The sequence below is a fragment of the Electrophorus electricus genome, chromosome 9 (genome assembly GCF_013358815.1).
Source record: "Electrophorus electricus isolate fEleEle1 chromosome 9, fEleEle1.pri, whole genome shotgun sequence".
In the NCBI taxonomy this organism is placed as follows: Eukaryota; Metazoa; Chordata; class Actinopteri; order Gymnotiformes; family Gymnotidae; genus Electrophorus; species Electrophorus electricus.
In genome coordinates, this window is record NC_049543.1 from 18,096,531 (window position 1) to 18,107,328 (window position 10,798).

Below are 10,798 nucleotides of genomic sequence, written 5' to 3' on the forward strand. Positions count from 1 at the left end.
GGTACAGTTATAAATGAATAAAAACAGTTGTATTGAGACCAGTACAGTATATGCGTAATTGTCTGTGTTTGTGTTCAGATTGTCATTCTGAGATCTGTGGGGGAGCTTTTTAATGTGTGATGACCTTGTTGAGTGACCATACTGCTTCTGGAAAGAAGTTCCTTTTGAAGTGATATGTGTTTCTCCTCAAGCTGCAGAAGCGTCTCCCTGACAGCAGTGAGCTGAATAGGCTGTGGGGTGGATGGATGGGGTCTCTTCGCTTCCTCTCTATGTCACCTGCCGCAAATGTCTTACAGATGAGGGAGAGCACCTCCAGTGGTATGCTCTGTAACAGCTGGTGCTGTTGTCATACCAGGCAGTAATGTTTCCTTTCAGGATGCTCTTTTTGCCTCTGTGGTAAAATCACGTGGAGATAAGATGGAGTCTACTATAGAATCCTCAGGTAGTCTGACACCAACGTACTTGAAGACACAAACTCTCTCCACCTGGGTCCCATTGTTGAAAAGAGGCTTGTAGTTTCTGCTCTGCTATTGTCATTGCATGTCGCTGTAGCTATGAGGGAGTGCAATCATGTGTAGAAAGAGTACAGCAGAGGACTGAGAACACATTCTTGTCATGCACCTCTGTTCAGTGTGACCTTGAATAATATGTAGCTACCCACCCTCCTTGTCTGTGGTCTGTCTGTTAGGAAACTGTGATTGATTATTCACTGTCTGTGAACCTTCTTGTATCCTATACTTATTTTTCTTACATGAAATGGTATCTCTCCTTGGTAAGTATATATTTTGAATATCTTTCAGTTTATTATATTGAACACTTTTGTTAATCTGATGAACATTGATTTTTTTATTCTTTTGCTATGTTTGATTTATATTTGTTGTCCTGATAAAAATAAAGTATGCATATATATTTACAGCATTTAGAAGATATTCAGAGCAACTTACACATTTTTTCAGTAGATGTTCTCTTTGGTAATCAAACCCATGATGCAGTTGCAAGTGCCTTGCTCTACCTGCTCTATCAGGAGAGCTTGATGAGATAAGTAGTAAGTGGTTGAAATTTAGAAGTTTAGATGCTCCTATGCTTAGTCTAACACAGCAGTTGGCATTTGTGAGTTTAGTGTTAGATCTTTAACATATTCTCACATCACACATTTATTCCACAGAAAATTTCTAATTGAAGATCATGTAACGTTCCAGGTTAAGACAGGCAACAAACTAATGTGTGTATTTTAAAGAAGGTTTGTGATATTAAATATGTTAGGTTTTACTTAAAAATAAAAACCTAATAAAAAACCTAATAAAATGTACTTTAAATAAAATTTAAATTAATTTATATGCAGTTTGAGGCTTTAAAAATATGTTCTAGAGAAAAAAAAAACAAAAAACCAACATTTACATTTTCTACAGCACTCCGTGTAATTTGCAAACCAGACACATAAGTCCATGTCATAGTGAACTAAACAACAACACAAAAAACTTTACAGTACATTATAAGTGATATTTACAAATATTATTCCTTCAGTTAATAGTTACTATATTAGTTTATGTGTATTTTAATTCATTTAACTGTATCAAAATTACAATTATTAACACCAGAATTCTACATTATGCACCACACAATTTGCATAAATTGCTTGTCTCATGACTTAGTTACACTCATTTTTGATTGCACTAAACCCAGTTTAGCTACAACTATACTTTAACTATAACTTAATGGCACATTGACTAATATGAAAACCCTTAACCATTCAGCCCTTTCTACTGTCTCAGTTCAGCGGGTAAATGGAGCAAGCAAGCCCTTATGTCTGTAATGGGGCCTGCCATTTTGCCCATATTTTCCCAGCGCTGAGTGCCAGGATCGTAGCGATGCACCAACCTAGCCTCACTATAATCCTCCTGGCAATAACCGCCCAGAATGTATATCTTCCCCTCCAGGACAACAGAGGCTGCTCCAACATGGGAGAGAGTGAGAGGGCTGAATGCAGTCCATGAGTCACCTATAGGGTCGTAGCTTTCGCAGGCTAGCTGATCAGTGTAGAACTTTCGCAGGTTGCACACTCCTCCGGCCACCCAGATGCGGTCAGCCAGGGTCTCCATACAGTGCTGGGCCCGGTCATGGGTCATGTCCGCCAGGTATGTTGTGCCTTGTTCTGGATGGTAGACCAGCATGGAGACCAGGCACTCATAGCTACAGTTAAAACCTCCCGAGATGAAAATCTCACCTCTCCAGATACTAGCTGCATGTCCACTCAGAGGCTGGTCCAGTGGGTGTTCGAAACTATATACAACAATAAAATACAGGATGGTGTGTTCTTTGGTAACTTATAGATCACGATTCTATATGATTGCCTAGTGTGAGAACCTCTGACTTCTGATTTCAGATTATGAAGCTGCAGTGAGAAAGAAAAACCTTATCTAATGACTAACAGCTATTGCAGTCATCATGTTTATATGATGTCATGTGTGTCTGTGTGTCTTTATAACATAACAATTTACCATACTAAATTACAACAACTTAGAGATTTCTGTAATGGTCATGATGTTATTGGGATTTTCAAATCCTACTAGTTCAGATTATACAGTTTTGTCTCTTACCTCCAGGTGTTTGTATCTGGGGAGTATTTTTCCACACTGTCCAGATTGGTGTTGAGGTTTCTGTCTCCTCCTATAGCATACAGGCTGTCCCCTCTCACCACCACCATAAAGTTACTTCTGTACTCATGCATATCTGGCAGTTTCTCCCATGAGTTTTTAAAAGGGTTATACCTGTGTCAGTTTGGGTGTGTGTGTTTAACATAAGGGGCAGGAAAAGCAGAATGAAATTGAAAAAAAAAAATTGTTAGAAGTAATGAACAGGACAAATACATTGTTTGCCAAAGGTCTGACAATACATATGACAGTACACCCACTCACACACACACACACACACACACACACACACACATATATATATATATATATATATATATATATATATATATATATATATATATATATATATATATAGAGAGAGAGAGAGAGAGAGAGAGAGAGAGAGAGATTCAAAATTGTAGTAAAGTACACAGAGACAGACAGAGGTCCTTCATCAGCTGTGCAAGCAAAGTGTTTCTGAATTGTAGGAGGAGCCAGTTTATATATGAAAAAGTAGATGTTTAAATCATAACATTCATTCCATGGTGTTCTAAAGTTCCAAGAATGTAGATCAGTTTTTCTTTGAGTTTCCTAATTTCATGGCAATGCATACAGATGTCATTAATGCAGTATCAATTAATATTAAAATGCTACCTTTATCAGCTGGCTTAATAACAAAGTCACTTCTTTTATTTAAATTTTAATGCAGAGTATTCTTCCTTTGGTAAATCAAGTCTTTTAGCAGGTTTTTTACATTTAAAATTGTTATTAAACCAGCTAATAAGGGTGGAGCTGTTGTCGTTGTCGAACTCTTACGACAGTACAGTTGTTGATCTCTTACTGCAGTACACTTCAGTTACTCACCTAGAATCTTCTTCAGATTTTATATATATATATATATATATATATATATATATATATATATATATATATACACACACACACACAATATGCTTATATTATCTTCTTCAGATTATATATATATATATATATATATATATATATATATATATATAATCTGAAGAAGATAATATAATCATATTATTAAATGATAAATAAAAGTTCTGGCTTTTTATTACCTGTAAGCAGATTTCATTGTGTCTGCCTTGCTGTAATAGTGACAGCCTCCCGCCACATAAAGCTTTCCATCAAGGACACCCACTCCATGTCTGAATCTGGCGTGCTCTGGCATTTCTCCCAGCATCCTCCATTCTATCTCCTTCACCAGCCCCATGCCACTGCGCAGAGAGTTAGCAAACCACAGCTGTCTGCTTGGCAATCGCCGCCCATTGTCCAGGTTTAGCTGGTCACCCCCCACGACGACAAGGGCATCTTTGGGTCGGCGCACGCGATGCTGTACCTCAGAACCTTCGGCCCCTCCGAACCCGAACTCTCTGAGTGCTGATCTGTACAGCTCTGCCCCGTCGTCTACCACACACTCCATATGCAAGTCAATGGCTCGCACCTCGCAGAACTCACGGAAGGTCATGAGTGGGAAGCGTACACCTGCCATGAGCTGGCAGGCAAGAGGCATCCTGGCAGCTGGGTCAGCCTCAATCCAAGCCACCACGGCCTGGAAGACGGCCAGCTCGGATGGGGTGCACAGGTCGTCACGATGCAGCAGCCCCATGAGTTTGTTGGCCGACAGGTCGAGGAATTTCTGAGTTGCCGCCACCTCATGGAAGTGGATGAGAATGAAGTCTTCGGCCTTCTCCAACAAGTCACCTATCATGTAAGCTTCGGCGAACGCGACCACATCCAGACAGTTATGGATGTCCATCTGCTGCTCTAGGAACTGAAGGCAGAGCGAGAGGGCAGCTTGGAACTGAAGCTGAAGGGCCGTGCAGGTGAACTCAAACACACAGCCCCAGTCGAGAAGAAGATCTCCACTGTAGCAGCAATGCAGGAGACCATCCAGCTCAGGGGCTCCCAGCAGTAGCAGGGACACTGAGGCTTGCTGTCTCTCCCTCATATCACAGCTGAACATGGCTTGGAAGTAGTCACTGCTGACACTCAGTAACACCCTATGTGCTGCAAAATGGAGAGAAAAAAAAAAGAATAATAGGCATGCCTTAATGGTATTGGTTTTAATGCTCAGGACCTTAGAGGTGTTACAAGTCCTTATGCTGTTCATCACATCATGCCAGTGAAACTATTCTCTTAGATGTATCAATTTAATTTTATATATATATATATATATATATATATATATATATATATATATATATATATATATATATATATGTGCACTAGCTCTGTAATTCTTTGTAATGAGTAACATAAGGATATATAGGACCTGTCATAAACGGAATGTCAAAATATTTTCTTACCATGAAAAATTCTTCCTTCAGCTTCCAGCTCCACATCACAACCTATTTTGTCTTTCCACAGCTGCTTGATGGACTCCAGACTGACCTTCATTTGCTCTTCAGCAGAAGTCTTCCTCTTATCCTCCATCTTCTGCTCTCCCTCTTGTTTTTGCTTCCTCTCCTCTTCTTCTTTACAGAGCTCCAGGACCCTGGGAACTCCCAGGCAAAGAGCAGCTGTCTGAATCTCAGCCAAAGACTCTCTGGTCAGACCAGTAATGGTCCCAGTGTAAGCAAACTCCAGCACAGCAGACAGACCCAAACCAGAGACTTCTGGGACCAAACACAAAAACATCTCTTTTGGTTTCTCCATATCCCTCTCCTGAAGTTTCTGCTGGAGGACAGAGCTTACTGCAGCCATAACAAGGAAGTGAGCCTGGAAACTAAGACCACTGTCAACACTCAAGATTAGGTCAGTGAGTAAGGAACACTGCCTCAGTTTCTGAAGAGTGCGGAAGATCTCCCTTGGGTAAATAGGTGTGCCGCACTTCCATGCCCCTCCTTTGGTATTCTCTACACGCTCCATCTCCTCCTTCTCATTCCTCATGTTTTCTGTCTCTTCCTTTCCTTTCAGGCCCATTCTTCTGTCATTGAAAGCTTTAATCCACCGTAGCTTCCTATTTTCCTCCTCAAACCTCTCTCCACCTTCTTCCATTGCCTTTTTCCTTCTCTCTTTTTCTCTCCTCCATCGTTCCTCCCATTCCATGGGCATGTATAGCCTTGTGAACTCCATGTTGACTCACTATCATTGCACAGAAAAAACTGTGGGTGTATCAGTCTGTATTTTAATTCACACTGAAAGACCCTTCTGTACTTATGTGCGACAGTGATAAACTCCTGAAGTAAACAACAATCTAATTATAGGTTCTGGGTCAGTAGATTAAATGTCCGTAGACATGCAACCAGTTTTAGAAAGTGCTGGGAATAAAACAAATGTGTTGCTGTGAACTGAATTGATGTTTTCTAGTAGAGAAAGCTCCTTGTTACACTAGGGAGAGCTGGAGGAGCGCAACATATAGGATCAGATCAGAAGTAAAGGATTGGTATTCAGATCAGGAGATACTAGCAAAACTGCTATGAGGGTGAATGTAATGAGTGCATGAGCTTTACACGTGTGATTAGGTTAGTTTGTACTCTGGGGATGGGGACATCTAGTGGCAAATCGCATGAATCACAGGTGTCGATTTGACAGTGTTTGGTGTTAAAAAAGTGACTGACCAAGATATGATCTAACCCATTTATTTAATTATGCAGTCCTCTTGTAATGATGATATAAAACCAAACAGGGAAAAATCTGAGAGATAGAACAGAGAAACAAAACTGCCTTGAAAGACAGTGTATGCCCAAAAGACTGAAAAAAAAAAAGAGGTGAGAGTAAAGCAGAAGGAAATGGTATAGGAAATGGGTTGCATGATATTGAAGGACACTGTGCAGGATTATGGTAGTTGGAGTGTTGACTAGATGTGGGCTCTTCGTTAGAGTGGCATTATGTGACATGTACATGGCAGTAAGCTTGCATGAGCAATGAGCAGTTGGATTAATTTGGTCTGATAATCAACCACTGATATGTTACAGATATCTAAAATAGTTGCAGTAATCTGTAATAGGCTAATGATTAACTTTGCAGTTTGGTGCACATAATTAGGTGAACCCAGAGTACACAAAGTGCCCTACCTCACGAATTTACCTTCAGCTAGTGCAAGATAATCTGACAATATGTAGTCATTCTTAAGAGGTTAACAGTGGGTGTCTTCTGATAGCTGTGGTTATGAAAAGTTATGCTTTACTGATCTCTGAAAATCTGTGTATTGTCTGGGCCAAGACAACCAACAAAAAAAAAAACAAAAATGTTGTAAATGCTGTGAAATACTATTATGTTTTTGGAGAGATACAAATATAATTCCATGCAAGTCCATGCCTCAGTTAAGTTAATGTAGTATGTATAAATTAATAAGTATACAATGCAATTTGACATTTGTAATGTAACAGCATCAGAAAGAATGAATCTTTGTAAATAATTCGGTCTTTATGCTAACAGTTAAAAAAAAAATTCCTCAGCAAAAGGCATATAAAACTACTAAACCTTTATCTTAGAACTAAAAAGTAGAAATAACTTTCTTTAACACATGGTTTTAAAATGTTCTTCACTAACTTTATTAACCTGACTTCAAATAAGGCAGTGATCTATGCATTTATGTTAGGTTTTGCATACACCCAACATGTCCTATGGTGGTGCAGTTTGTATCACTTCTCAATGGTTGTGTGTTGGAAATAGTAGTGTGGGGTGATCAAGGGTTTATGTTCTTGGTTGCTCCCCCTTTGCATTCTTAGATGCAAAATAAAGAGCAAAATAGCAGTGCCTTTAGCTGTGCTTGCTGAATGCTGCAATACTGTGTTTGCTCACAAGGTGGCAAGGTGGCGCACAATGTGGCCTAGTTCATGACTATGTTTGCTAAGTACTGGAATTTAACTAAAATATAATGACTATAATTTGACATGTGTTTGACTATAAATGTTATACAAACCATATACTAGACATACAATATATACATGACTATATTACTATACTATAAGAAGAAATATATTACAAGAAGCAAATGAGTTAGAAAATTGTATATTATATAATACAAAATGAAGTCATTGGCACTTTGATATCAAGTAAAAAGCAAGGCAATAAATGTAATAGGACAAGAATCACATACATTTTAAGAGGTTGCTGTAAATATTTATGAATTAAATGAATAATTAATTATCAGTCCTGGCCCTCACCTGTGGTCTCCACTATAACTTGATTTAGATTGAATGTTTATTGAAAATTTCTTGAAATGGTTAAATTACTTGAAATCATTTTCTCTTCCCACCTTTAGAAAGTATTTGGTGTTTAAAATAATTTGAAACAGACACCACAATAACATGCTTAAGCTGTGAGACCTACAAAATCCACTTTGAATTTTAAGGGTAACAAAAAGATTTCTGTAATCCTCTTCTTTGCTAACTGAAACTATTGTGATAATGCAAAATATGATTTTTATTTTGAAATAAAGTTATGATGAAAATCACCATCATTAAAAAATCTCAAATAAATAAATTGTTCAAATTATTGTTCAGAATGTTTATAATTATCTAATTAACATTTGAAACATTTGTGTGATTTAGAGTCCACCTATTTAATATGAAGGTCTTTATACATTTAGAGGTAAATTACCAAGTGATATTATTATTATGATATACAATATTTTATTAATTTTATATTTATTAATAACACAGTCAGTTACTAAACAATAAAATATATACATGAAATACTATGAAACAAAGAAGTACCACACAGTGTTACATAATAAAAGCACACACATTTTAATGAATGAAAAGGGTGGAGTTTTCAGTAAACATTTTGTCGGTGGCACTACTTACATTCATAATTACTGCAATTATCAATTATAACCATCAATCCCGGAGACTCACAAAAAGCAACAGAAGCACATCTGAAGGTAACAAATAGTAAGAGCTCTTGTAGCACTTCTTATCAATACAACAGAGACACTGCATTGTTCACAATACATGTTTATGAGTATAGCTTAGAAAAGATAGGTCTGTGAAGGAATCAGATGAGACCTTGACATCTTCAGAGAGAAAACCAGAGACCCTCTCCAAAGGATGGAAGTGCATTGGAACCATGCAACACACCTTCATGGATAACGTGAACATCAGTGATTCACCTCAGTCTAAGTAGACAAGGCTCAAATTGGGATATAAAATGAGTTTTAGTATCCACAGCAGCAGAAAAAAAGGATCAGGCCGACATTTGTCCACCATAACAGTACCTGATCTGGAATGAAGGGAATGATCCCTCAGTACCCTCTTGTAAATGGTATTGTGAACATTAGACAGACACATCAAATTACTGCTAAGTTACCACTTCACTAAAGAGGACAGCTCTTTAAATATCTATGTATAAGAAAAGGTTTCTCCTGGAAGTCTGTGACATTGGCACCTATTCTTGGATGGTCGGAGTAGAGATGTTTGCTCACACAATGGAGGGGCAGGCAGTTAGTCAGTGAGAGCTACTGAGACTAGTGATTTTTTCCTTTAAATTTAAATGGTAAGTAATGCTCTATAAGCATTCTGTGCAAGTTTATTATGAGAAGTTATAACAATAACATCAATGCGAAGATAAAAGTTAGAAAACAATAAAAACAAAATTAAAAACAAAGAAGGTTAACCACGAGTCAGCCATGAAACACTGGACACAGAGTGCCCAATCTTCTCCACTCACAGTCCTCTTTCAGCCTCTTGACCCCCTGGCTTGGGAAAGCAGAATGTGTTAGCCAGCCCATATTATTTCTATAAATTCTGGATCTAGAGTGATATCATAAATACCTTACAGCTTTTTTTCAAGAAAGTTTTCTTTTGAACTTTATTTTAATTAAAAAATAGTGTTATTATTGATAATCGGCAACAGAGTTACTGCTGTTCATGAAAAGCCTTTTGATAAAAATAAATAAAAAAGCACACAGAATTTCAATTGTATTAGATGTAATATACAAATGGAAGACAACATATACATTATTAATCATTCCCCTAAATCAATACTGGCTCCAGTTAGGACAAGACCTCCCATTCTTTTCTGATTTTGGCCAAATTACTAAATTACTGTAGCTTTTAATGTGCTATGAGCAAGTGAGTTAAATGGCAAAATAAAACCTCAAGGAAGCCCACTAAATGTCATTCTGCCTTTTCAATAGTAACTTCCAAAAAACACAGATTAACTCTTTAACATATAAAAATACTATACCAAAATGAAATACAAATATATATTAGAATCTGTTAGGCATTTTCGTATAAAGAGAGGGCTAAAGGAGTTAGGTTACATCAGGACCAAAAATAATAAAACACAAGAAAGCAATGCAAAAAAAGCATTGAAATTAGGGGAAAAACATAGTAATAAAAGATGTTTACATATTAAATTGCAAGTGTTTTAAACATGCAATAATTTGCACAAGTAATACTGCAGGCATTGAGAGAGGAATGCAAGATTCCTCCTGCTCACATGGCGGGGTGGGGGGGGGGGGGGGGGGCAGATTATTTCCCTTTAACTAAGGCAATGCATGCTGGGAGAATGGTGGGCACAGGGCACTGCTAAGGTGGCACATGATCGTTGATCCCCCTACATCTCTCATCCTTTGACTTCCTGTTGCAGTCTGATAGAATAAACTGGAAGAATCAGAGACATCCCTCAATGGAGGAATCATGAGTTTATGTAGATATGTATGTGCCTGAATGTATTAAATAGTAGACCACTACTAATAGTAGACCACTTTTGCGTTGCATAATTAACAGTAATTCAGTTAACATGCTAACGATATTCATTGACTTGCTAGTTAAGCATGCTATTTATATCTGCACTTTCTGTTTACTGTATTTGACTAAGTTACACTTTACTAACAACATTATCCAGCAACATCTGGAAGCTTATTTGCTTCAGGGGCTTCAGCAAAGAACTGTAAAAATTATGCTATGAAACTACTTTTGCAACAAACCATAAAAAAGCTCAAAGCATTTTATTTCATTTTAAAAAAATCATATGTAGCTAAATCATTCATTCTATATGTTTAGGCCAATTTAATTCTTGTAAAATAGCTTTTATAATTGTTTTCGATAAATATTAGAAGACTATTGGTTTAGCCTACCTGAAACTAGCTGATAGCAAGTCAATATGATTTTATACAATAGCTAGAGTCCTTGGGATGCAGCCTGTGCAGGGGGATACACGATATGGCAACACACTGGTTAGTCTGTACA

At 37.6% G+C, this 10,798-nt stretch overlaps 1 protein-coding gene across 1 annotated transcript; it reads right to left on the bottom strand.

Moving 5' to 3' along the window:
- Positions 1 to 779: 779 nt before the first annotated feature.
- si:ch211-63p21.8 (kelch-like protein 33) lies at positions 780 to 5,828 on the bottom strand. Its single transcript, XM_035530324.1, has 4 exons — positions 4,964 to 5,828; positions 3,713 to 4,664; positions 2,598 to 2,768; positions 780 to 2,280 (listed from the first exon to the last, which is right to left on the bottom strand). Exons 1-4 carry the CDS (start codon positions 5,730 to 5,732, stop codon positions 1,761 to 1,763), a joined length of 2,412 nt encoding a protein of 803 aa, XP_035386217.1. The 5' UTR covers positions 5,733 to 5,828; the 3' UTR covers positions 780 to 1,760.
- Positions 5,829 to 10,798: the final 4,970 nt, after the last annotated feature.